This window comes from Podarcis vaucheri (assembly GCF_965113315.1).
Source record: "Podarcis vaucheri genome assembly, chromosome: 3".
Classification (NCBI taxonomy): domain Eukaryota; kingdom Metazoa; phylum Chordata; class Lepidosauria; order Squamata; family Lacertidae; genus Podarcis; species Podarcis vaucheri.
The window spans coordinates 75,502,045-75,529,727 of record NC_138761.1 but is presented as its reverse complement, the minus strand read 5'-3'; the positions used below and the strand labels follow the sequence as shown (position 1 = coordinate 75,529,727).

Below are 27,683 nucleotides of genomic sequence, written 5' to 3'. Positions count from 1 at the left end.
GCTCTATTGAGGGGTCATCATGAAGAACCTACAGAGTAGCTTCCAGTGAGGACGTTAATACCTGGATAGTATCATGTGGGAGAAAGCATTCCTTTGAGTTATATTAGGTCCCACTATTTAAGGCTTTAAGAGTCAAAGCCAGCACCTTGAATTGGGCCCAGAAACCACTGCAGCTATTTTAAGAGTAGTGAGATGTGTTCCACACACATTGCCCCAGTATATCCTAGCTGCCGTATTTTGTACTAACTGCACTTTATGAGCGGTCTTCAAAGGTTAGCCCACATAAAACACATTTTATTTATTACATGGCATTTACATCTTACCTTGGTGCTCATTGTTCTCCCACTCATCATTTAATCCCCACAACAACCCCATGAATTAGGCTAGGCTGAGAAGCAGTGTTAGATTTTTATAAACATAAAATTTATCAAGGTGGCTTGAAGAAACTCAGTATTTAAACCTTTATATAACATAGTATGCTGATCCATGAGCTAGACATCCATCACTTACGTGCCTTCTTTATGTATAAAAGGATAGCTGCTAATGCTGTTGCTATGTGTATTTGTGAAAAGGAAACAATAAGAAAACATTTCCTCTCGCTCCACCCTTCTAAAAAGAATAAATTATAGGATGTAGGCCCTCTTTTCAGCTGCATCATTCTTTCAGTCACCGTAGCTGAAAAACAAAAGAACGAAAGTTTTCATTGTTCAAAACAACATGCTAAGTGAACAAGTCATCATGGTAATACTGGGGAAGTGGAAGTTAAATTAACAGGGAGTTAAAATTAAATCATTCTTTCTCGACACCTGGCTGTCAATCCAGTTCCTACTTGTTTGGTTAAGTATTGTTTGATTCGGTATTATGTTAGGGCCCACTGAAATAGTAATAGCATGTGTGTTTAACTACATGCATACTGCTCTTGATGGCAGTTATTTCAAAAGCTATTTTTAAGAAAGAAAGAACTCTTCAGGAGACATATTCCCATTTCTTTCTCCTTAAAAATTAAAAAAAAAAGAATTGGAGAGAAAACTATGGGGTACCATTTCTTGTCCAGAGGCTCCCATCATGTCAGGTTGTGCTCTATGGCACAGGCTAGTGACAGAGACAAATGTAGTGAAATAGCTGAAAGGTCAGGGATGCCCATAAAGTATCTTTGGAAGTGGCTTCTGTCAGGACAGATGAAGAACGAGAGAACTGAATCTTTTCAACTGCACACTGAAGTGTTTATAGAAGGCATACAGTAGCTCCAGCAATAATTCATTAGGACCCTGGTCAGTTCCAACAGTTGTTTTCTTCCTGAGTTCAGAAAATGTGTCATCTTTTTAAAGGGCCTTTTAAACACCACTTGAGTAAAGAAGTAATTCTGTAGCTTGTACACCTGAAGCACTAGTAAAAGCAGAGTGGGGATCTTCTTACAAACCAGGATGAACTGGAATATTTGAGATCCTGTTGCTTTCTGATAGTAAAGAAACAGCTGCCTGCCTCTTCGTAGTTGGCTTTCAGCTGACTGTCACAGGATGACGTTAGTGTCATTATGCCACATACCATGTTAAACTCACTAGGCAGGGGGACACGTTAACTCCACCTTTTAGTGCTATGGAACTCTGGCTTTATATACTTCAGGTATGTAATTCCTAAGCACTGAGGGAATAATTGGGTAGTATTTAAGTGTAAAAATATTTCATTGGGAGAGGTACGCATGTTTCCAGGTGTTGATGTTGTGGTTGTATTTTTAGAGCAAGGATAAGGAAACCTCTAAATGTTCAGCCCTAGCCAATAGTTAAGGATGATGGGACTTGTTGTCCAGTAGGATCTGGAGGACGACTAATTCTTCACCCTTGCTTTAGAGGGGGGGAAAGAAAATGTCCTTAACTGTTATCATTGTAGGTAATGTTAAACTGTAACAATGTAGTGAACTTTAAAAAATATGCCATTATGATTGACATGAGAATCTGGAAGAAAACAAATGCTAAAGAGGGGTTTTTAACATTCATAAGAGCACCTATATAGTTTTTACAGGGTCTGTCATATATTTGATGTTCTAAGTTTGTACAGTGTCATTTATAAAACAGGTGTGCCTAATGACACCTTGTGGACAAGTGTGAAATGTCAGTTTATGCCTGGAGTAGCCAATAAGGCCTAATTAACTTCCATTTCTGTCTTTTGGTTTGTAATGGGAGTATTTTTCTGGTGTTTGTGTACAAGCTAAGGCCTCTGTGATGACTAATAACAATAATATGGTCATGAAATAGGCCAATTCATCGTGATATGAACTTTCTTGTGAACCCCAGCCAAAGTCTTTCCCCCAGTTTGGGCAGAATCTTGGGTGTATACAGAAGTACTGTAACATTCAGAATCTCCTGTTTTAGTACTATAAGCTTTTCCCTGTTGTTAAATCCCTAGAAACCACAATTTAGATAAAGCTGTTCTAAAATGTATTTGTTAAAACATCTGCTTAATTACTGGTTAATGACCTATGACAATATTCTGCATATTGTGAAAGAGGTACGTGCTGTTGACAGTAAATATTGAAGTAACAAGGTATCACAGAAGCTAGTAAAATAGGCCTTTGCAGACAAGACGTTTTTCATGCATCTTTCTGATGCACACTTTCCCAGCCCTGGATACCTTTGTATTGCTCTTCCCTCTCAGAAAGCACATCTGATGGTATTGCCTTGCCTTCTGGAATGCCATGCAACTGTAAAGGGCACCTGTTGGTTACTGCCCTTGAAGTGAATTGCAAAAAGTGACACAGCTTTCTCTCTCTCTCTCATTCTCCCTTTTCTTCTTCAAGCAATAATCTACCACCTGAGAAGTTTTTATAGGATGGGATTTTTTAAAAGGAAAAAAATCTGGGAAGGTTGTATATTTTGTTTCTGTTTAGAGTTTGCACCCTCCAGGCAGTATGGTCCAAATTGGCAAGGGTTCTGAGCAAGATGCAAACATTCTACTCTGTCCTCATTTCCCTTGCCACCAATTGGCTTAACTCACCTATTTGCTGCCAATTCCCTCCTCCATATGCACACACTATGGGAATAGGATATCACACAGTCATGTTTCCAAAGGGCATAGTGCAAAGTATAAAATACTGTTAGGGCATGCATGCTTTGTATGACTGTACAAAAATCCCCAAACTGTTTCTATTTGACAAGTTCCAAGTAATACTGATTCCTAGACGTTCTGAAAACCTCAGTATGCTTTGAATTAAACTTAAAAGATATCAGAGTGTATGTGTGTGTGTGTGTATTAACTGCATTAAGAGCAAAGACCTATCTTACGTTCAAACTGCAAGTAGACGTCATATGCTGGCTGTGAACTTTTCTTGAAAGTTTAACAGAATGTAAATCAAGAAAGATGGGGAAAGCAAGAAGAACACCTGCCTTTTTCACCTCTCTATGAAAAATGCACGGGAATGACAAAAATAAACACAGTCATTAGGCATGTTTCTACTTGTTTTTGAAAGTCCCTGTTCATTCTGTTTTCAGTGCAGATGCACAACTGGTTTGACTTAAAAAAAAACAACCAGACTTTGAAAACATACATGAAACAATAGCTACAAACTCTCCAGTCAGAGTCATGGCAGGCAGAATCCTACATTTCAATGTTTGTTCTTGTTCTGTTCTGTTAAGGGTATTTCTACTCTGCCGACATAAACTGCTTTAACAGAGAATGCTAGCAATTATAGTTTTGCAGGAAGGGCAGGGACTTCTATCAGAGAAGTCTCAGGCATTGTGCAACTACAATTCCCATAATTCTTTGAGAAGCCATACCAGTAAAATTATGTTTCTGTAGTAGAGACAGGACCTCAAGAGTTTAACTGGTAGACTGTGAAGTATTTAGTGGGGTGTGTGTGTCAGCACAAAGAATTGGCAAAGCAGGCAGGCAGGCAACAGTATGATCAGTTGAATAATGCTAATTATAGACTCAAGCAGCTAGATGTCCTTTATCTGAAAACGTTTAGTATAACATATCTGAATACTTAAGAGATGTGTTCGTTTCTGAATAAGTTCTTCAAAGACCAAGTGGAGGATAGGCATGGGAAGGATGCAGAAAGTTAAACCTTTGCTGCCTGCCCATGAAGCAATAATCCTTTCCATAAATAAAAATAAAATAAAGCAAGAGAGTTGCCTCTGGTCTTCCAGTATAAAAACAGTAGATAGTTACTGTGGCTCAAAAGCTAGTTAATTTTGCAAAATATTGAATATATTACATTCACTAATAATTGCCCACTGTAATTTAAGTACAGTACTTCTATTACAGTAGACTTGAGTAAAGGGAGAGGCCATACTGGGATGTTACGTTGTAGTTAATATGCCTATTTTCAAGTTAAGTACAGTGGATCCATAATGCAATTTTGTCCTTTCATTATTTTGGCAGACATAATGAAACTGGTTAGTAATGTGAGAAGAACATGACTCATTAGCTTTAACATGAATGTTTACTAAGTCTGTGGAACAAATGTCTTATATTCATCCCCCACTTTCCATTCAAGCTGCAGACACCAGTATTTTGAAGTCCTTATTCATGTTTCCTAGTTTACTGACTCTGTAGGTATATACAATATAGAGAGCAAATTAAAATTTAGCAGGCTTAGTGGAGGTGAAAAGAATGAGAGGAAAGCTCCTTTACTTAAGCACTGTATTGTAAAGGAGATACTGACAGGCATGCCTTTCTGATAAAGAATGACCTTATTCCTGTTTTGGGGTGCATGGTTTAATTACTGGTAAGGAGGAAGCTGAAGTGCTAGTATATTTTACACTTCCCATAGTGACTCTGTTTTTCCTTGATCATATCCACATCAAGAAAGTTAAAGATCTACATACAAAGGTGATCAGTGACTATACTATTTAGATTTAAGACACATTTGGTGTAAGATTTATTTATGCTCACTGGGTAGAGCACATTTATTTATTTCAACATTTATATACTGCCTTTCACTGTAAAACAACAAGGAGTTTACAAGATAAAAGCAACAAAACAGACAGACATTAAAACAGAAATACTACTGATATTCTAATAGAGCTGTTATAAGAAATCGCTTCTCTGAAACGACCTCACAAATAGATACATCTTCAGGAACTGGTAGAATACCACCATTGCAGATGCCCACCATATCTCTAAGGAGAGGTTATTCCACAGCATGGGGGGCACTACAGAGAAACGCTTTCTCAGGCAGTGGTGTAGTGTGGGGGGTGCAGGGGGTCCGGCCGCACCGGGCGCAACATCTGGGGGTTAGGGTTAGGGGGCGCAAATCCACGGGTTATGGGGCGCAAATTACTTGCCTTGCCCCGGGTGCTGACAACCCACGATACGCCACTGTTCTCAGGTCACCACCAGATGCATTTCCAATGGGCACAGTGAAATTGGAAGGGCATCCTCCTACGATCTCTGTGAACAGACTGAAAGGAAGGAGGCACTCTGTCAGAGATCCTGGTCCTGAACATTTCAGGGCCGTACAAGTCAGTGACAAAACCTTACATTTGATTCAGTAGTGAATTGGCAGCCAGTGCCTTTTAGCACAGATGCAATGTGTGCCTTGGGGGCACACATTGCACTAAGTATCCTAGCTGCCACATTTTGCACTAGCTGCTGATCCCATACCAACTGTAAGGGCAGTTTCATATAGAGCACATTGCAATAATTCAATCCAGAGGCTACTATTAGTGCATGGGTGACTCTGTCCAGGAAAAAGCATAGCTGGTACACGAGCCAAAAGTGGTAACCAGCACTCTGGACCAGTCACCTGAGCCTCCAGTGACAAAGATCAAGCAGCACCCCAAGCTATAAAACATCTGCTTCAGGGATGTGCAACTCTAGCCAGGCCCAGATCCTGAATCCATGAACCACTCACCTGCAGAGCCTCCATCTTGTTAGGATTCCACTCCAGCTTTTATTGGCCCTCATCCCGCCCACCAACGCATCCAAGAACTGGTTCAGGACCTGCACTGTGACACCTGACTTAAATTAACAGAGAAACAGGGCTGGGTGTCATCAGAATTCCAGGATTATAAACATAAATATGTAACTAGCAAGGTAGATTTCAAATGTCATGTCTGCAGGCTTTACTGGTCTCTATTTCTCCACAGAAATTTCACTTTTTAATGGGTATTATAGCATGTGATAATTGCATCTCAATGTCACATTCAAGTTCTGAGTTCATTTCTTCCATGCAAAAATCAGGCAGTTAGACCATTGGTCACTAGTGTTTCTCAGCTTTCTCTCTCTCTAATCTCCTAAGGCCACTTTTATAGTTCGTTCACCTATAAGATCTTTGAGAGTGAGCCAGTCATACTGTCAGGTGATCACAGAAACAGATAAACAAATTCTACTCAGCTTTGCAATGCTTTTTGGTATGTGTTATTTCCAAAAGATTATAGTTTTGCAACATCACCAAGTGCTGAGATAAATGCCACTCTAGAGACAAAGGAGGGTGGGGGATCCCTTGCCTTTACATTGACTGCTTCCCTGTAATAACAATGTAATAACTTTTGTATCAAACTGTTTTTCCTGTGTGAACGCATAAACTTATTTAAATGGTTTGACATGTGCTCTTTTCCTTTCAGGTTATTGGAGTTATAAGCAAAGACATTATCCCTAAAGGAACACGCTTTGGACCCCTGGTTGGTGAAATCTATACCAATGGCACAGTTCCTAAGGATGCAAACAGAAAATACTTTTGGCGGGTAAGTAGGAAAAACTAATGGTTATGCGTAAATAGTTCGTTAAATAAGCACCACTGAAAAGAAACCACACTTCAGTGTTGACACCTGCTTAGGTTGTGATGGTTGAGGTGGCAGTATGTTAACAGAAATACAGGTGAACTGAGTGAACATACACTGAGTGAAATACAACTGAGTGAACTGAGAATGATAGAAAGCATCTTTTTTATTTGTCCTACAATACATCATTGTTAGATCAGATTTTTTTAAAGCCTGCTGATTCACAATCCTATACAGTGGCAGTTTTTTTTTAAATCATCTAACCCTTAATTTCACTATGAACCTTACCCTAGGATGCTTCTCAGACTAATTAGTAATATTTCTCAATCTTGTACTCTGTGATGAATTACTTTTTGAAGTACTGAACTATTGTAATAAGCTATTTGTTTTCCATTGCACAAGTTAGTCGGGCCACTTCCTAAAATGCTGCCAAGCCTGTTGTCTCAAGATGCCCTTATTTAATAGTTGTGGATAAAGGGAAATAGCACCTCCTGGCTGGAGTACTGGGCTTGGACACTCACTGACCAGAGAGTTTTGAGCAAGGCCCTGTCTCTTAATCCAGGGTGGACTCCCATCTTCCAAGAGCTGCAGCCAGCATGACCAATGATGGGAGCTGTAGTCCAACAATATCTGGAGACATAATGTAGGCTACACCTGTCTTCATCTAACTTACCTCACAGGATTGTTGTAAGGTTAAAAATTCAGAAGTTGTTGGACTACAACTCCCACCATCCATGACCACTGGCCATGCCAGGACTGATGGGAGTTAGAATGGAAACACATCCAGAAAGCCAGACATTCCCCATCCCTGGGCTAAAATAACAGATATGTGCCTCTGTAATGCCTTAGGCAAGATGTCACTTCTTAGCGCAATAAATATTATAAAAAGAATTTAGCTTAAAAACAACAACAACAACACACATCATTCTTTTTTTTAAAGGCTGCAGGAAGAAAATTTCCGAAGACACGAGTGTCTAATGTCAAAGCTGTCAGGTTTCTTCCATGCTAGAGGCTTACTAAAGTATACCAACTGCAATCCACTTTACCCAACCCAATCCTTCAACAAAAGGGCTGCATTCCAAGTACAAATAAGTTTTAATTTAGGATTCAGGGTGGGGGATAGTTGCATAGCTTAAACCTTTGTGTGGCGGTAGCAGGAAACTGTCCTGCTGCATCTGAGTGTTTGCCACGTATCAGATCATTCCAACATCACATGTCATTCTGAAAGGTGGCCGTTTAAACATTGTTTCCATGTTTTCCTTTGTTACATCTTAATGATTCAATAGAAACAAGTGTGACTTGATTCTCTGTTCTCCTTAACCATTAGTATTTTTTCAATAAAACACACTTTAAGGAATCTCCTGCTCTGCGAGATGCCAGTTGGCATCTGTCATCAAGTCTTTTCAGTACTCACATCGGGAGAACTAAAGAAAGGTTCAGGGCTGGCCCTACCATTAGACAGAGTAAGGCAGCAATTGCTAAGGGGCAGAGAGCAGTGGTGAGGTGTTGAAGGGTAGACTTTTGTATGCCATGCATCAGTACATGGAATGGAGTAGGGTGCCATTTTTTCCTTCATCTCAGGCAGGAAAATATCTTGGCCTCACCCTAGAAGCATGCATGCTTTCAGACTAGTCATTAGCACATTTAAGTAATTAAACAAATCTTACAAGAGGATTCTGACTATGCAACAGGATGTTATTCCAGACTTTCATTGAGGAAGCTAACATCATGCTTGTGTTATGTGCCTTCTGAAAAGTCTTGGTATTTACTTTTGTTTATTCTTTTGCTTCACACACTCTCCAAGTAGAAAAGGTTCTTTCCTAAGGGCCTGAAAACAGCCTTGCACATGCAAAGGAAATTGTGGAAGATAATTTCCCACATGTCATATAAAAGACATCCTGATTTGGCTGGCAGGAACAGGAACATCTGTTGTATGTAAGCATAAATGTTCCATTCAAAATATACCCACTAAAAAGAGAAGGCATGAATATGCTGTGCAAACTCCAGGGTGATGTCATTTCTTGTAATTGCTACAGTATGACTCAGCACATTTTTAATCTTCCACACGATACACGGAAATCTGGTGAGGTGGCAAAATAAAGTTTTATGAGGCGATTTGATCTTACAGCAGTGAGATGTGTGTGTTTTGAAGAAAGCAATACAGTAAATTCTACTAGCTCTGGAAAGATGACTGGAAGTCACTTGGTCTAACTTCGGAAAGTAGTTTCTATCTGTAATAGAAGTGTACATCAATGGAACTCAGTTCCTGGAAGCTTGCAAATCGGAGCTAACAAACTCCTCTTGAGTGCATAATTCTTCAGGCTTTGTTCCATCTTTCTCATAACAAAAACACCGCAAAATCTCTCAAGCTTCTTTGATGAAGCCACATGTATTTCCTCAGCCTCAAATGACAGGAAGTAAGAAAGTGATTCTGGTGTTTACTGCCTGTGTTAAAAGGCCAGCTTTTGTTGCTGCTTTTTTTTTTAATGACTTCTCAGTCGATTCTTACATCAAACAGCATTCAGAAGAAATTGAACGTGCATGTCAAAAAGCACAGGGAAATGGTGCAACATTGCATTCGGACATGGGAAAGCCAAACTGAAATTCTATCCCAGCCATTACACTAATCTATGGCACTAACTTCATGGGGATTTTATTTTTAAGTAAAACGAAACAGGGATGCATATTGTCACTGGCCCAGAGCCCTTTGGAACAAGGCAGGAAAGAGGGAAAAAACAAATATTTCCTATTTGAACATGATGACTTGTGAAACTTTTTTTTAAGAAACCTCACAACCTTATAGTTACCAGTTAACTATAGTTAACTGTGCCATAGTTTCAGTGGTAAACTGAAAGCAAGGCTACACTACAGTCTACAGGTACAGCTTTGTCAGGAGTTTTCTATATTCACTTTCATATTCTCAGATGCACACTGGAAAACAAGGATATATTGAATCAGTACATTATTTGTTCTTCCGTCACATGCTGTAGAGTTATATTTTCTCAAACATACTAGCTGAGAGAGAAAAGTATTTCTCTTACTGTCACAATCTGGCCCCCTTCCAGATCTCCAGTTAGTTATACAAAATACAGTTCACTTTACCCCACCAGTCCTTTAACAAAAGGGCTACATTCCAAGTATGCTCAAGTGTCATTTTAGGACTTTGGGGTGGTTGATATTTGCGTAGCTTAAAGCTTTGGGTGGTGGTGGTAGGAAACAGCAAGTAAAGAGGCCATGGGGGGGGCGGGAAGACAAGGGCAAGGAATTGGTTGTGACATAACCATGCTAATCAGTCTTTACAAAAGTGACTCACCACATTATTGCAAGCACACAGTCAGACCTTAATTCAATAATACCACCCACTTGTTGACCAGCAGTCCAAGAGTCTTAAAGCAGAGGCACTGAATACTGAACTTTTAAGTAGTATGCTTTCATTTGAATGCTAAGCATCAAAATACACATGGCATCAGAAAAAAGTTACAAAGCATATTCCATTTGGATCATCTCCTACAGTCTCTAAAGGGTACTTACCATCCACTAGTATATTTCGTTGCCTTTTTTTTAAAAAAAGGGTTCTTTTCCATTTATACCTTACATTTCTATCTTCCATTCTCTGCAGATATATTCTGGTGGTGAACTTCTCCACTTCATTGATGGATTTAATGAGGAAAAGAGTAATTGGATGCGTTATGTAAACCCAGCACATTCTGTTCAGGAGCAGAACCTGGCTGCTTGTCAGAATGGAATGGATGTCTACTTTTATACTATCAAACCCATACCACCTGGCCAGGAATTGCTTGTGTGGTATTGCCGGGACTTTGCGGAAAGGTTACACTATCCTTCCACTGGAGACCTGGTGATGAATATAAGTAAGTAGATTACAGCAGACTTGCATGCAAATAATGTCTTTTGCCAATGGGGTGTGTGTCTAAAATATGCATTATACTTACACACAAAATTTACCATGAAGTTTGCTATAATTTAGGGCCTTGACACGAGAAGATAGTAGCTTTCACCCCGCTGCAAATTGAAGGCTGCAAATTGGGGGCCTCTACCTGGATCATGACCACAGGGATGACACCCTCCTGGTAACTAGAGTAGGTCACCCAGCACACTCATGGTGGTTCTAGATCATGGCCAAACACTTCAGCAGAATTTGTTGTGAATGTAATTTGTTTCTAAATGGGTCATGAATGATGTAACGATAAACATCATCTCCATTCTTAGCTTGTCTGGAAATTCTTGTACCTCAGAACTTCTAGGTTCTCATTCATCTCACAAAACAGATGCCTTATTTAGAACAAAAATGTGAATCAGCATTATTAAAATCCTCTACTCAAAATGTTCAGCAGCATTTACTCAAGAAATTACTCTGCACGCCCACAGCTATTTTTCAAGGTCTCAGGGGAAAGAATTAGAATTAAATCTCTCAGGCAACTATTAGGAGGGCCACAAAAGAAAGGTTCTTTAAACTAGATCTGGGCAGAAAATGATTCACTGTACATTTGCCATTTATGTTGTTTCACTGAGCACTAAGTGGCTATACTGGTAAAAATGCTCCTCAGATTGGGTGTAACTTGTGATGAAGATATGCTAACCTTACAGTTGATCTGTATGTATTAAGACAAGGAACAGCATTTTTTGGGCATAGAGTGAAAACTCGTAGAAACCATGGCTTAAATTTAGTTTATGAATGTGAAGTGGGGGAAGCAGGTGCTTTTTGTAGGCGAGGATATAGGCTTAATAGGGATTTTTGCACAAATGACACTGAACATAAAGCATATTGTGAAGGGACCACAAAAGACTCACTTCAGTACTTCACTGCATGTAGCGTGAACATACTGGACCAGTATGTGAACCAGCAGAAACGTGCTCTGGTTCCTGTAACTTATCTAGGAGTGTTGTGTTTCTCTCTGATATTTACCTTGGTGTGTGTGTGTGTGTGTGTGTGTGTGTGTGTGTGTACCACCACAAATGACAATTTTAACTTCTTGCCTTTCTGACAAGACTTTGCTAGAAGGCTGATAGGAGCATGGCAGACTGTCTGTCTAATAGCTCCACATCTATCACTCCATTATTCTGCTATGCATGTGCGCATACACACATCACTTTTCATCTGTTCCTCTGAATTTTTTTTCTAAGTTGCTGGCTTAATGAAGAGCTAGCTGATTAAAAGCAAAAAAATAATAAAAAATAGGAAGATAACTCCCCCCCCCCAAATGCCTCTAGGAAAATGTGGAACTAGCAAACTCTATACCAAGGGTTGTGTAGTGGTTAGAGTATTAGACTAGGGCATGAGAGATCAGGGGAGACCAAATCCCCACACAGTCTTGAAGTTCATTGGGTGAACTTGGGCCAGTCACTTACTGACCCACAGGGTTGTTGTGTGGATTACTAGGTATGAAGCCTAATTCAAAATGTTAGATTTTGGACAAGAGTAAGACTCACAGTAACAAATGAATCATGAAGTTCAATGCTATCACTTTTGGGGTTATATATCACACTACATGTGTTAATTAGTTTACCAGTGACAGTATATTTGTCATTGGTAACTTAATCATGACTGTTTCTTGAGAATGGTATTTTGGCTCACTACAAGTTTTAATGCAGTTAGCAATGTTGAAGCAATTATCACCAATCTGCTACTGTAAAAGGTGTGCCTACTTAATATTTGTTTAAGCTCTGATTATCACTAATTGTAATTTTTGCATCTTATTACCATTCAGTTCCCACCTTACAATTTTCTCTTTTATGTATACCTGCCTAGTAAGATTTCATTTCCTGCATCAGAGGAAGTGGGTATGAGTCCACAGAAGTTCATGCCACAATAAATTTACAAAATTATTAGCTAAATCAACAAAGTCTTTAAGGAGCTACAATAGTCTTTTTTTGCTTTTAGTAGCACCTCTTGTGTGTCTCATCCATAGTTCTGTTATTCATGCATGATTACAAGGCACTCAGTCACCTTTTAAAGTGACGAGTGTTGAAACTTGTTTGTTTTCGTTAGAAGCAGTCGAAGGAGCTGGAACAGCCAAATCCTTTTGCCTTGGAAAGGTATATAGTAAGCTGCCTTGTTATCTACAAAGTATGCATCAGGTGCTACTATGTTTTCTGTAATCAGTTTAATCCAATAATATACAAGAAAGGTGAGACTAGAACAAATGTAGCAGAAATGAACTGACTGGATCATGATAATCACCCAGGATTTAATAAGTAGCTACTGAGTTTATTTCTGTTGAGTATAATGCTGTGCTAGTCCTTCCACCAATGCAAATACCTAGGAATGACTATTTATATGTGTGTTTTAAGGCAGAGGCTAATGACCAATGTCTGTAAATTGTCTTTATTGGCCTTAAAAATTCATTGCCTTGTTTTTATATTTCAGCACAAAGCCATGTTAATCCAAAGCAGCCAGCTAATGACAAAGATGAACTTTACCTAAAAACTGTTCCCAGAAGAGAGCACAGTGTGAAGGAAATCCTGAAAACTGATTCCAGTAATCCCAAAGGAAAGGAATTATTTTATAGCCACATTTATCCACATACTCAAGAAAAAGACTTGGAGGGCTTGAGAAAAAATTGTAGTCCTGAAAAGCCTTTCTATCCTCGTATTGTCTACCCAATCCGACCGCCCATCCCTGAAGATTACCTGAAGGCTTATAGGATTGAGAGGCCAAGTTACATTGCCCACTCACCTATCCAGTCTTCTACCACACCAAGCCCCTCAGCAAGAAGTAGTCCAGACCAAAGTTTGAAAAGCTCAAGCCCTCACAGCAGCCCAGTTACAGTCTCACCCCTAGCTTCTATGACTCAAGAGCACAGAGAACCTTATCCTTACTTGAATGGACTCTATAACTCAGAAGGATTAGGGGCATATTCTGGGTATGCACCTTCAAGCCATCTCCCACAAGCCTTTCCCTACCACAAATTTTTGTTACCACCATATGGCATGAGCATCAACAATTTCAACCTCTTTCCAAGGATGTATCCTTTCTACAGCAGCCTACTCAGTGGAGGAAGCATCCCCAATCATATGCTGAACTCCCCTCCAGGACTTCCAAGTTCCTTGCCATCTGATGGAAGCCGACAGCTGCTGCAACCTGACCATCCAAGGGACTTCCTCATCCCTGCACATAACAGTGCCTTCTCTATCACAGGGGCAGCTGCCAGTATGAAAGACAAGCCATGTAGCCCAACTAGTGGATCGCCCACAGCGGGCACAGCAGCCACTTCAGAACACATAATGCAACCTAAACCTACCTCAGCAGTGTTGGCTGCCACCAGCAGTGAAGAAGCCATGAATCTTATCAAGAGCAAGCGAAACATGACTGGTTACAAAACCCTCCCATACCCACTGAAGAAACAGAATGGGAAAATAAAGTATGAATGCAATGTCTGCTCGAAAACCTTTGGTCAGCTCTCTAATTTGAAGGTAGGCCTTTGAAGGAAAATATCATTTCTAGACCTCATGGATAAACAAACAAACAAACAAAACCCCAAACCAATCTGGTTACTGTCTCTCTGGAAAGTCTTTCTTAAGCACCTGTTTGTTCTAGGCTTTAATCACCTATGTTGGTTTTAGTATAGTATCTTGATATTGTGGTTTGAGGTTTAATTACCTTTTGATATTGAGCCTTTGAGGTTTAATTACCTTTTGACATTTTCAAATGATAACTCCCTGCAACAATTGAGCAAGTTGATTTTAGCATGTAGTGGACATAAGCTTTTCATTCTCATTCCTTGTGGGGCTTTTGTTCTGATAACTGCTAAGTGAGAGCATCCATGGAATAGCCAGATTTAATTTGTGTTCTTCATTGGATCATCAATAAGTGCAAAATGGTCCTAGAAACTTGGAGAACAGTTCCACTGCTGCATTTTTTAAAAAACTTACTTTTTAGGGAGCCTTTTTTAAAGCCTATCTAAGTTAACTGTATATGGTGCAACTTTGTGCAAAAATAATAAAAGCAACAGTGCCTGGTATTTTAGATACTCAATAAGTAGATTAGGATATTTAACACACTATCTTGGAAGCTATTACGAAAGTATAATAAATGTTCTGTTTCTTAAAAGGTTCACCTTCGAGTACACAGCGGAGAAAGACCATTCAAATGTACTACTTGCAATAAAGGATTCACTCAGCTGGCTCACCTCCAAAAGCACTATCTGGTACACACAGGAGAAAAGCCCCATGAATGTCAGGTATGTCACAATTAGTGTATAATGAGATCATGACTTGGGTGCAAAATAACATTGAGGCAGACTTGAGCACACAACTGGAACACACAACTGTTTGTTGCTGTCAGTTGTGGTTTTCTAAATGGAGATAAATGAAAAAGTAAAAAGACTGGATGACACTTTTTCAGAATTACTTATGCATTTTCAAAGAGCAAACTACCACCTTTCTTCTAAGGTTCTCATTCTCTCCTCCCTGATCAGGTCTGCCACAAGCGATTCAGCAGCACGAGCAACCTGAAGACTCACCTGCGGCTACATTCTGGAGAGAAGCCTTACCAGTGCAAGCTTTGCACTGCTAAATTTACCCAGTTTGTGCACTTGAAACTGCACAAACGGCTCCACACCAGAGAGCGCCCGCACAAGTGTATCCATTGCCACAAGAGCTATATCCACCTTTGCAGCCTCAAGGTCCACCTGAAAGGCAACTGCCCTGTTGTCCCTGAACCCACCCTTTCGACAGAGGACCTCAACCGGATCAATGAAGAGATTGAGAAATTTGACATTAGTGACAGTGCAGACAGGCTGGACGATGTTGAGGACAACATTGACATGGCAACTATAGTAGAAAAAGAAATACTTGCTGTGCTTAAACGAGAGATGGAAGGAGCTACTCTTAAAGCATCGCTGCAGAGGAACCTGGGAAATGGGCTGGTTTCCTCAGGATGTAACCTTTATGAATCATCAGATATGTCAGTTGTGAAGTTGCCTCAAGGTCATCCACTACCTCGGGTACCTATAAAGGTCAAGCAAGAAGCAGTTGAACCAATGGACCCTTAAATGCTGTGGGGTGTGCGTGTGTGAGAAAGAAGTGAATGTGTGTACACATGTGCATACCTACATGTGCATTCGTATGTATGGCAAAGTGGTTTGTGTTGTTGTTTTTTAATTTATGACTTGGCAAGTCAGGGTGCCTGTAGCAATTGCTTGTATATAGTGTCAATGCTGCAAAGCAATCTTGGCTTACAGTAGTTTATCTTACTCCATTTGAAAGAAGGAACTCCAAAGTTGTATTCTCAGGGCATGAAAAGAGGCAAGGACTGTGTATTACCTCTGCTACTTCCAAAAAAGACAATCTTTTATCCATAATCATTTTCCAGTAATAATTTATTATGCAATTTACCATTAACAAAGCAATAGATAGACAATATTCACAATGATAGGAAGTTTCATTATAAGGTTGAATATAAGTGTTCATATATATATATATATATTGTCTTGTGGCCATTCTTTGTATAATTTCTTCCTGTGCATCTGTTTAGCAAATTAAAAACCAGCAACCTAAGATTGATGGGGAAGCAAAGGGGGGAATGTTACATTCCTGATTTAGAAATTAGGTTTTTGTTTTGCCAAAGGTAAATACTAGAGTTTCCTCCAGTTAGAACAGTGCTGTATAACTGAACAAAGTGGGTAGAAGTGTGAAATTGCCCCAAAATGTATGCAGCAGCCAAGAGGAAAACATCATACTGGTATAGTGATAGAAAAGAGTGATGCAGTGATTTTCTGTCTACAGTACCTCAGTGTCTAAGATGAATAGGAAAGTAAAATCATCTGCCAGAAATAATGCATCAAATAGGTCTTCTAAACAAACATGTTGCATACCTTGACATTGAGAGCAATAGTATTACAAAATTACTTATTTTTTTCTTCTCACAAACTGTTTGTATACATATGCAAGGAATAATATCCCAAAGATGCTGTCTGAAAGGAGAGTATTGCTGAGATTTTTGCCAGTGAAGTACTAGGGGGGAATCTGATTCCTAGGCTCCCCGGGAAAGATGTGCCAGATCTCCCCCAACCCCATTCCCACTGTCTACTTTCCTTGGGTAGAAGTTGCTAACAAAGTCCTTTCTTGGCATACTTTATTGGTTCCCCACCCTTTCCCTATATGACTCAAGATTTAGCTCAGTATTTGTATTAGTACGTTTTGTGGTTAATTTAATTAAAGATAAAAAGGGCATTGCAAAGTTGCTGAACAACAGTTACCTCATTGAGTGTGTCCAGTGGTGCAGAAGATGTTGTTTTATCTAATGCTTTGCTACTTTAGAGAACAAACCAAAATGTGCAGAGGAGAAGATAGAAGGCACATTCTTTTCTTTTTTGTAAATCTTTTTTGTTTTGCTAAGCCCAAAGATACCATGTCGGCATACAAGGTGTAGCAAAGAATACATGTATATTTATAGATATTTATGCCAATATACCATGTATGTGTGTGCATGCGTATATTTTATACCACTTAAGTTTGTGAGACAAACCTTATAATGAAATCTTACTTGCATAGCTTGCTTCACCTTCCAAAGGTATGACTTAACAGCCTCCAGCCCATGCTACTGTGCTAAGGAAATCAGTAATTTAATCCTGAGTCTTAATCCTCCAAACCATTACTCACAAACAATTTGTCCACATATTATAAAATTCCCACAGAATTCTGTGAAGATTATGTGACTGAGTCTTCTATCCCTCTCATATTCTTGCGGAAGACACTTGTCTGTGGGGGGGGGGGACACATTAAGAAATCATTGCTGGGGGGGGAACAAAATCTCGCTCACCTATGTATGGTATAAATATAATACAGAATGGTAATTTGTTTTTATTGTGCAGTCTGTTGACTGGATCAATAAATAGATTGATTGAGATAATACAGATTGGTAAAGGGTAGGAAGAGCTGTTTAAAATGTCGAGTGAAGTCTGCCATTGTTTCCTCTGCTTCTTAAAAGGTGATCGCGTGATCACATGTACGTAACGGAGGGGGGAAATAACAGCTTTGTTACACCCTGTTCTACTGTGTGTATATACATTCCTATCTCAACATAGTCTTAAAGAGTTAGACTGTTTCAGAAATGATATCAATCTAATGCCTTCTTATTTAAGATACCAAACATATCTCTGGTCTAAAAGTAGCTCAAGGAAAACTTTAAATATAGCTTTTTTGAAGGAAGGGCTACTGTTCATTACATTTCTGCTCCCGTAAATTGTGAGGCAAACATATTTAAATGTAGCAATGTTTCATAAATGTAGGATTTAACTGTAGGATAAACCAAAGTACCACTACTATGACTGGACACACTGTTGCTTTTATTAATTGCCTGTAGTGCTTTCCTGTATTTGATACAAAATTTTACAAAGATTTATATGCATCAGCTTTAAAATTTGCTTCCTTTATGTCCAATCTTCTCCTCTCAGTTTAGGACCTTTACATGTGAATGTAGCAACAATCAGTGTTGTTTTTTTTAAAGAACAGGCTCTGACCAAAGTTAACAGGCTTTTTACTTTGCTAGAACAAACTATCTTATGTTTACGTACTGGTTTACATTGTTATTTATGTGCAAAAATGTCAAAATGTAAATTAAATATAAAATGTTCATTGCTTTACCCAATGAGTCAGCTCCATTTCTTAGATAACTTGTGGTGTTTCATTTCCACTTCTCAGTAACATAAGGTATATGACAGGTGAAGAACGTTTCTCAGCCGGATGGTCACATTACCTTGTGGGGGAACTTCCTGAAGCCACATGCCACTGGGTAGATGAGACCACAGACAAAAGTGTGCAAAGCCCTGTAGCAAAACTTAAGAGGTTTCCCCACATAGCTCTGTCCAGGCAAACATAAGGCATTGTTATAGTTTTTATTTTATTATTTATTGATTTTGTATACCTCCCTTCATCTGAAGATCACTGTGTGGTTCACAACATAAAAATACAAAATGAGAACACAAAATGCATCACAAAACAAAAAGAAACCCAAAACCCTGCTCCCACAAACACATTTAAAAGGTCATAGAATGTTAACCAGCTAAAGGCCTGGTTACAGAGAAATGTTTTTGCCTGGCGCCTAAAGATATGTAATGAAGGCACTAGGCGGGCCTCCCTGAGGAAAGCATTCAACAAATGGAGCCACTGCAGGAAAGGCCTGTTCTGGTGTTGCCCCCTTCTGGGCCTCTGGACAGAAGCACCCAAAGAAGGGCCTCAGATGAGAACCATGTTGGTTTATAGGGAGTGAGGTGGTCCTTGAGGTATTGCAATCCTGAATAGGCTCCATGAAGTGGGTGAGGGTGTTCAGACACTCATGTCAATGACGTGAGCCATTTGGATGTTCCAGAGATCGACCAGGGCTTTGACAGTCATATCAACTGGAAAATCCCCCAGAGCCATCTGGAAGCCTACTGGATCCATCAGCCCCCACACAACTGGACAGAAAGCCTGAAGAGAGAAAAGAAAATTTCTATAGACCACAGCAACTCTCCCTCCCCAACCTTCAAGTCTGACAAAGTTCTGAGTACCCAGGTGAGACCAATTCCACCCTGCTTACTCACCCAGGTCTCGGTGGCACAGGCCAGATGGGCCGCCTCATCCGTAATCATATCATGGAGGTGTTACTCAGAGCTAACCTGGCATTCAGCAACAGCAGCCGCAGACCTGAGGGCTGGCTATCAGCCACAATTCCCCAGATTGGAGGAGGGTCTGTTCAAAGACACATTTCAATCACACACAAAGAGGGCACATAGCAGGGCCCTTTTCCAGGACACTCCATTCCATTCTTCCTACCTTGAGGCTTCCACCACTCTGCCCCAAAACAGGCACTCAGTTTGACTGCTTGAGCATGGTCAGTCCTCATCGGGCTGTTTTGGGGCATCAAGTTGCTTCTTTAGGTTTTTAACTTAAATGATGTTTTCATTTTTCAATTTCTGCAAACCTTGGGTTCCCCTGTGCATGCTGATGCCACCTTCCCCTCCCCCCAGTAGCCCCATTTTGGCTTCATTGCCATCATAAAGAGGACTTGAGTTTGCTGTTAGTATATACAAGGGAGAGCCACAACAAAACCTTGCACTGTGGAATGCACTTCCACTCAGACTTTCAGCCAGCAAGCTATTTCCTTTGTGAGGATATACAATTCCATGTTCTCTCACTGCTTTTCCATTCTCCCCTGCCGCACAAAAGATTTGGGGGGGGGGCATTGAACATGCTCTGCTCTTGTTAGGCTGTATTTGGGTTCCCTGCCACCCACCCTCACCCTTTATGGGCTTTGCTTTTCTAAAGCATTTTGCATGTTGACAAACCGGTCTTCTGATAAAGCCACTTCCGGCCTGCCCAGGAGGTGGGGTTGCAGGCTTCACGCCCACTCCACGTGAGCGGGGGCTGGTTTCAGCCCCCGCAAGAGCAGGGGAATCCCAGCCGCGTCGTCCACCCAGCCAGCCAATCGGGTGGCTGGGGGGACGTGGCCTGCCCTATTTAGGGCCGGCGCGGCTGGGGCTCGCCCTCTTTTGCCGGCTAGCCCCCACGTTTTCCCACCCTCCCTCCCTTTAGGTAGGATTCTGACTTTGCTATGGACTTCGGTCTGTCGCTGCAAGGGGCATGGTAGGAATATTTCCCAATTGGCAATTTACAGCCATTTGGTTTTTCGCCTACCTCATAGCAACTTGTCACAACTCCTCGGCATTGGCGGTTAGGCATTGGTAAGAAGGGGTTAAGAGGATGGGGGGGAGGAATGCCATCACCTCCCCCCAGTGAACGAAGGGTGGTCCAATAAAGGACTCCGGGGGGCGTGGCCCTGTCCGAAGCGGTGACCCTGGGGAGCTCCTAGTTGACGTGCCTCAGCAGGAGACTCCCCCTCTATGGTGTTAACCCTTCCCGCGTCTCCAGCAAATGGGCTGGAGCCGGATAGTCAATAGGACCAATGCCTAAGCCAATGCCTCTCATTCCTGAATTCAATAAAGTTGTGGAGTAATTCGCCCATTTAACCTTAAATTATGGTGTCTGGTGTCTTTATTTTTGGTGGGGGGCGGGAACTCGCCACGCAACTCTGCTCTTGGTTATGCATTGTGCTTAAGTACTATAGACTCCAATGGGCTTTCAGCATGGCAAGCTTCTCCAAAATTGTATATTTTCCTTTGAGAGGGGAACATTTGGAAGTTGTTACATTAGATACCTAAAGCCGCTGTGTCGCTGTATTGCAGTTTGTTTTCTACCTGGACAGCAATAGCCCCATATTCTGCATGCCAGACAAGTCCTGATATATTTTTAAGAAATTAGATGTGAATACAAGCTAAGTCTCAGAGAGCCACGAAGCATTCTTACTTCCTTCCCTCTGCACCAGTCTCAACTGCATAATAAACGGGACTTTTCCCACAAAGCTAATTCCACATTTGCTATTTCTATCAGCTAACAGCAGATCTAAAACAGGATGGGCCATGTGGCATCCTTTCCTATCTAAACTGGTAGAGGAATAATGTTCCTTTTCATATTGAGACACTCAACTCCGTATGATGTTTTAAAAGTATTCCTCTGTCCTCTTAAATTCATTTAAACATCTGTCTCAGGAATTTGAAAAACTGCCAACACAAAACTGTGGAGTTAAGAAAACCAGAACACCTTTGTCATAAATGTGCCAAATGGTGCATGTTATACTCCTATATTCTACAGGTTTTTTTATATAAAAAACAACACACACACATACACAGGTACACATACACACACACACACACCTGAGATTAACCATTACCACCATAAATCATACTTCATTACTTGGCAAAGAGAGACATTAGTGCTGGAGAGTTATGTCCTGGGGTCACTTGTAAGCTTTAGAAGATGTTTCATAAAACACATTACAGTCAAAAGGCAAAGTGTATTAGAGCCAGCAATCTCATCAGGCTGCAATGGGCCAGCAGCTGCTGCTTTTGCTGTTCTGTCAAAACTGAAGCCAGTTCCCTCTGAGAACAAAATCCACTGCCCTTCCTAAGATTAAAAGAAAGCAATTAATAGACTGATTGGACTTGGAAGGAAACACCCAGTATAAGTAATAAACACTGCTGATAAAATTAAGCCCTGGCATTATCAATTGCCTCTTAACCCTGCTGTAGGTTTCTACAACTCTCATGGAAGATTCTTTATCACAGTGCTGTAATAAAGATGCTTACTGGTTTTATAGATGCTCACTTGTGCTTTGCCAGTTATTCTTTTTTGGAAAGGAGTTTATATACCGAAGATCTGGGTGCTGTAAGATGGGAGGCTGTTGAGCATACATGGTGTCCTCAAGCCTCCTTTTGCTGGAAATAAGCTACACATCATTCCTGCCTAGGGAGGAAAAGGAACCCACAATCTTGCTAGAACAAAGAGGACCACCATGCCAGCCCCTACTAAAGGAGTTTTATACACAAGTGGGATAGTAGTAGTTTTGTGTGAAAAAGACATGCACAATAGGCATTTGAGGGCAGGTTGGGAACACAGGGTTGTCTCCAGTGCTGGCTGTACTTAGCAGAGCCATGGAAATGAATGAACATGACTGTCAAGGGCTGCCTCAGGTCTCAGCTCACAAAAGACCAACGCCAAGCTCTTCTTATATACAAGGATGTTTATTGCAGTTCATTATTGGTTCCACAACCGAGGCGCGCAGCCCCGCGTCTCTTAGCCTAGACGTTTGAAGTCCCCTCTGACTCGGTCCCGCCGCTACACCAGTTTAAGAGGCTTGTGCTAGACCACCTCTTCCTGTCCTTTCTTTTCCGCAGGGTCTTTCTGCCCCCCTGGGTTCCTTCCCTCCTGCTTTCCCCTGACGCGGATCCCTCAGATGCCTGCTCCCCCCTCCTTCGTGCTTTGGGGCCAGGCTCCTCCTCTGGGCTCTCTGCATTTCCGTGCGCCTCCACATTTGAACTTGGCGCGCGTTCGCTACCCCTGACCTTCCTTTTGACAGTTACACTACTCCCTGTACTACTCTCCACCCCTTCCGGCAGGACGTCCTGCCCCGATCTCCTTCCCCTGTCTCCTTCCTGCTCTGCTCCGTGTGTCACACTGGGAACTCCACCCTTCTCACTCCGTTCCTCCTGGGAAGCCGACCCCGATCTCCCACTCCCACTCGGGGTTTCCCTGCTGCTTCCCTGCTCCTGGCAAGTCCCCCCTGTGACCCCCCTAGGCTTGACCAGGGGCGCCCCCTTCTGGGAATCCTCCGATTCACTTGAGAGACTCATGGAAGACCTCAAGTCATTGTCATCCTCTTCCTCACTGTCCTGGGTTTCTTCCCCATCGCTCTCAGTCTCCCCCCTCACCTGTGCCTCTGTCCCTGAACCCCTGACAATGACTAACTTAAGAACCATTAATTTCAATGGGTCTCTTTAACTGGTCAAACTTAACTGGAGAAAACCAACAGTATTAGCAAGGCTACCAGACCAGCAGCAAATTTGTAGCAGGAGGAGTCATCCATATTAGCCACCCTCGGGTTTCTTAACAGGCACCCTCTAGATTTTTTGGACTACATCAGCTCCAACGAGCATGGCCAAAACATTTAGAGAACACCAGGTTCAGGAAGGCAGTTATAGAGTATCTTTCAGTGCAGCTCCTGAGAAAACTGAAATGAGAACTCTCTTTTCTACTGAGGTAAAGAGTACCACAGTTGCTTCATTGAGGGTTTGCTCATTGTTTATCCTCTTTGTGCACTCTTGCCTATCAAATGGTCAATGCAAAATGAAGCCAGGCAGCCTCATGAAGCCTCGGTGCTCCTCTAGATATAAATAACTGACAGAATTTGCCTCATTTTTAATCAGCTTCCCCATCACCACCAGTCACACACACACACACACACACACACACACACACATTATTCAAGGCCCATCTGAGCAGTCTTATTTGGCCCAGTTAGAAGAAATTTGTTTTCTCAAACTGTCAGCAAATTTGAAAGGTGGAAGGGTACATTTTTTATTATTAAAAAAAGTGAAAACTGGGCTTATGAACAAGCAGTTAAAATGCTATGTGGTCATGAGGTTTTAAAACACTCTTTGAGTCGAGTCATATGGAGAATTGCTTTTGCAGGACCTTTGAGCTGGAGTGCGAGGCTCGTGTTCTAACCTCCCTTTACAAAAATGAGTGCATGTCGTCTCTGTGGGTGTGAAGTATCTTTGCTCTCCCCTACTGGCAAGTTTCATTTTGATTTGCCTTCAGAAACCCTGAGGACAATCTGTGCTTGACTTATCACCACAGAATATTGACAGCATGACTTCATCACAGATCCGCCCAGCAAAACCTAAAGTGCCTTTCTACAATAAAATTAAGTGAGTCAATAAAGTCAGTCAGTTTGCCAGAAGCTGCCTTGGAAGGTGAATTGTAATATGGAACCAAAGTGCCTTTTTAGTGCTCTGCCAAACTTCCAGCAATATTCTACCTTTTCTCTTAACATTGGTAACAACCAATGATGAGTAAGGAAACATCCTAGTAAGCCTTGTTATCACCAAAACTCAGTGTATTTTTCAGTGGGCAAAAATAGGAATGCTGCCCTGTGCACTGGGCCTTAAGACATTAGTAGTAGTTGTGGTGATTGCCGCTGGCATCTGTCTGTCTGTCTCAGGAGACAATTGAAAAGTGTGCCTTCAGAGGTAAACTCAAACTGTTGGAGAGTTACAGTGCCTGCTGCTGGGGAAGATGCAGGTATCTGGTTGCTGCTACAGGTGCATCATGGCATTTCTTCTCTCTGCACTCCTCCCAGTGGTCATTCCTTCTCTGGTAACTGCTGTAGATACACAATCTGTCTGTCCCCAAGCACTGTATTCGCCTGCAAGGGTTAATGTTGCCAGAAGTTTGTAGACATCTTTGTAGGGTAGATTTGGTCTGCCAACGGGCCTAGTGCCTGAAACCAGCTCCCCATTGAGATTTCTTGGGAAGTTTGCCATCATCCATTCTGTGTACATGGCCAAGCCAGCATAGACATTGCTAAGACAAAAGTGCAAACGTGCTGGGAATGTGGGCTCAGAAAAGCAAATCTTTGCTTGCTGTCTTGCCAGGTGATGCCCAAAATCTTCCTGAGGCAATGTATAAGAAAGGCATTGAGGTGTTGCTCCTGGCGGGTGTAAGTGCCCACAACTCACTTCCATAAAGCAGTGTGCTCAACATGCAAGCCTGGCAGACCTTCATCTAATAATAATAATTTCCATCATCTGCTTCTCTTTCAAACTGAGGTCCCTACACTATGATTCATGATTTCTTTATCTGGTTACTCTTCTTCACATTCTTCCAGTTCAGGAAACCACCAGTAGGTTCATTTTATCCCAGTTCTGTTTATGGGAACTGGTGGCACTTGAGATGTTTCTTGAGTTCCAGTTCCCATCAGTCCTAGCCAGTGTGGCCAATGGGTAGGGAGTTGGAGTTCAACAACATCTGGATGGTCAGAGGTTCTCCATGACTGGGATAGGGAGAGAAATAGGAGCATGTAAGTATTGTCTGTTTCAACCTGCAAAGGTTTTGACTCAATCAGATTGCTCCAGATTCAATCAGTGCATCTCCCATAACTTGCTGCTGAAATCCTGTAGCTTTTTAAACTTAAGTGTTTAGTTTAGGCCAGGGTTTAGTTTTGTCTTCTTGGGCTTTAGTCCCTCCAGATAGCAATAACGTAGCATCACTGGGAAAGCATCACAGAAGAAACTAAAGCAGAGGGAATCCACCAGCAATGTACCAGTATTGTGTCAAGAACATGTTGCAGAAGATACCTGCAAGAAAACACCAATCTGGAGGGAGCCCTGGACTTCTTCCGTACAGGACAACTGCTGCTAGACTTCTTGGGGATCTTAAGCAAACTTTTCAATGCTGATTGAAGTGAATATTGAAGAAGATTTTGACTCTCAGGCAGTGAACTGGGTATTTTCATCTTTTTTAGTTCTACATATGGGCTCCAGGCTGAAACAGACACTGTCCTCCCTCCATTCCTCCACCCCTCCATCACTTCTCCAAAATGCATTATCTTCACATCAAAACTACAGCTGGTCCTACAACTCATCCCAGAGAAACTTATTATCTCTCATCTGTTGCCAGAAATACTCCACGCCATTAGAGGGCTGGAATCTTCAAAAATGTGCTGAAAACCAAGTGGCCTATCACTTCATGTAACTTAGGAACAAATGGGTATTGGACTGGACACTCATCTTTGTTCCTGCTTCAGATCTTGAACCACTCAAAGAAATAAAAGTTACATTTTCTTCCCAAACCAGAGATCATAGCACTGTTCTTTGAGAGGATGATGAAAGGGAAGCTTCTTTTTGCATTACTCGGTTTTGCCTGACATGATATAACGAAATTGGAGCATAATTTTTTATTCCTACATATATTTGCCACTCTTGATGATTTCCAAATGCAGACACCTATGCTAATTTATTCACATGTTCATTCTGCATTCTGCGCCTATGAACTTGGATTACTTTTCTGTTGCTTTGCAATCCTTCCACTTCACAAAAACACACACAGATAGAACAGAAATCTCACATTCCTGCAAAATTGGAGAGGCGGTATTTTAAAGGAGCTCTTGCTGACAATTCTAGCAAGCAGTTCCTTTGACAATTAGAAACTTCCTCTCCAGTCATACACCCTGAACAGCAAAAGCAACATCCTAGTTGCCACTCATCAGCTTTGGAACTAACTTTCAAAGAAGCCAGCACAATGCAATGCAATATGCTTTTACTTGAATGCTGGGAAAGTATGTTGATGATGCATCTGTGAATGTTATGTACCCTGAGCTTTTAGGAATAATGTGTGTAAAAATCCCAAATAAAAAGAAAAACTGAACAATAACAAAAAAATGTATGGCAATGGTAACGGCAATGGTAACAACAACCATTAATTGCACATTCTCAAAGGCAGAATAATTGTGTGTCAGACTGGCTCGATAAAACTTCCTCTCTACCTACCCTCAGCATTTTGTTACCTTCAAACCAAGTGTGTGATTGGTGAGGCAAACAGAAGATGACCACACATTTTGTTCTCTCACATTTGAAGAGCAATAACTATCAACCCTAGTTCTATGCTCAGAATCTCTTAACTTCATTCATAAGCTTGTATTGAAAGTGTGAGGGAAGCTAACCCTTTTCCCCACTCTTGAACAAGCTCACTTTCTGAGGTAGGCATGGCAGTTAAAGTGGTCTAAGAGCCATCTAATCCAAGTGAAGTGATCTCAAGTAGGTGGCTTCAGAGTTGCCTTTTCCCACTCACTTCAATTCTTTGTTTCCTGGCCTTTTACAAACTGATGTATTAATACAAGTGGTGCAACAACTCCAGTCATTTATCTTCCATTAGTTTATCTTGTAAGTTTGACCCTGAAGTAGGACTCAGGATTAGAAATATTACACATGGAGATTGCACCCATTTAGCACCATTTGTTTTCTTCTCCCAGCCTCACTTGCTCACTTCACTTCTATGTGTGAGGGAGAGGATAATATAAACAGAGTGGAGCTCTTAAACAGATAGGTGTTGTGTTCACTTCTGCTCCAGGTGTTATTGCAGTGACACACAGTGAGTGTTACTGCATTAACTGTCAGTTGATTCCCTGTACACCCACACAAACACAAATTACTCCTACCATGGTGACCTTGCCAGTATTTAGTAGGCCCTGGTGTTTTGTTTTGTTTAACATGCTTCCTGGTTTCCTCCATTATGTCTCTCCTGACTAATTGAATGGGCTCACCTCTTTCTCTTCCAACGCACAATTTGGTAACAATGGAATTTAAACTTTACACATATATTGGTTGCTGTTAAGAAGGTAAGTCAATTGGGGTTTGAGGTGCAAAGTTATTGTTTTAGGGTTGTCTTTATCTTTTCTTGGGGTGCAATTATATCCAGAACCCCTGGCCTACCTGGCAGCAAGTCAGTATGCCAACCCCAATGTTCAAAGTCCAAGGGTCAATCCGCACAAGCAAAGTCCAACAGTCAGGAAACACACTTCGGGGTCAAGCCAATTCCAAAGTCCAGCAGTCAGGATAGAGTCAATCCCAA

The 27,683-nt window shown here is 41.3% G+C and overlaps 1 protein-coding gene and 1 long non-coding RNA gene across 5 annotated transcripts in view; one reads left to right on the top strand and one right to left on the bottom strand.

The window, feature by feature from the left end:
* Window positions 1–18,322, top strand: part of PRDM1 (PR/SET domain 1) — an 86,616-nt gene extending 68,294 nt beyond the window's left edge. For all 4 annotated transcript variants that reach the window (XM_082216635.1, XM_082216636.1, XM_082216637.1 and 1 more), the window contains 5 exons: window positions 6,564–6,683; window positions 10,339–10,588; window positions 13,105–14,150; window positions 14,789–14,917; window positions 15,155–18,322. In XM_082216635.1, coding sequence (XP_082072761.1) covers window positions 6,564–6,683; window positions 10,339–10,588; window positions 13,105–14,150; window positions 14,789–14,917; window positions 15,155–15,730 — 2,121 coding nt within the window. In that variant the 3' untranslated portion in view covers window positions 15,731–18,322. The remainder of the gene's footprint in view (window positions 1–6,563; window positions 6,684–10,338; window positions 10,589–13,104; window positions 14,151–14,788; window positions 14,918–15,154) is intronic.
* On the bottom strand, window positions 274–27,676 carry LOC309529003. The gene is made up of 2 exons (XR_014218022.1): window positions 27,545–27,676; window positions 274–675 (listed from the first exon to the last, which is right to left on the bottom strand). It is a non-coding gene; the product is annotated as an uncharacterized lncRNA (long non-coding RNA).
* Window positions 27,677–27,683: the final 7 nt, after the last annotated feature.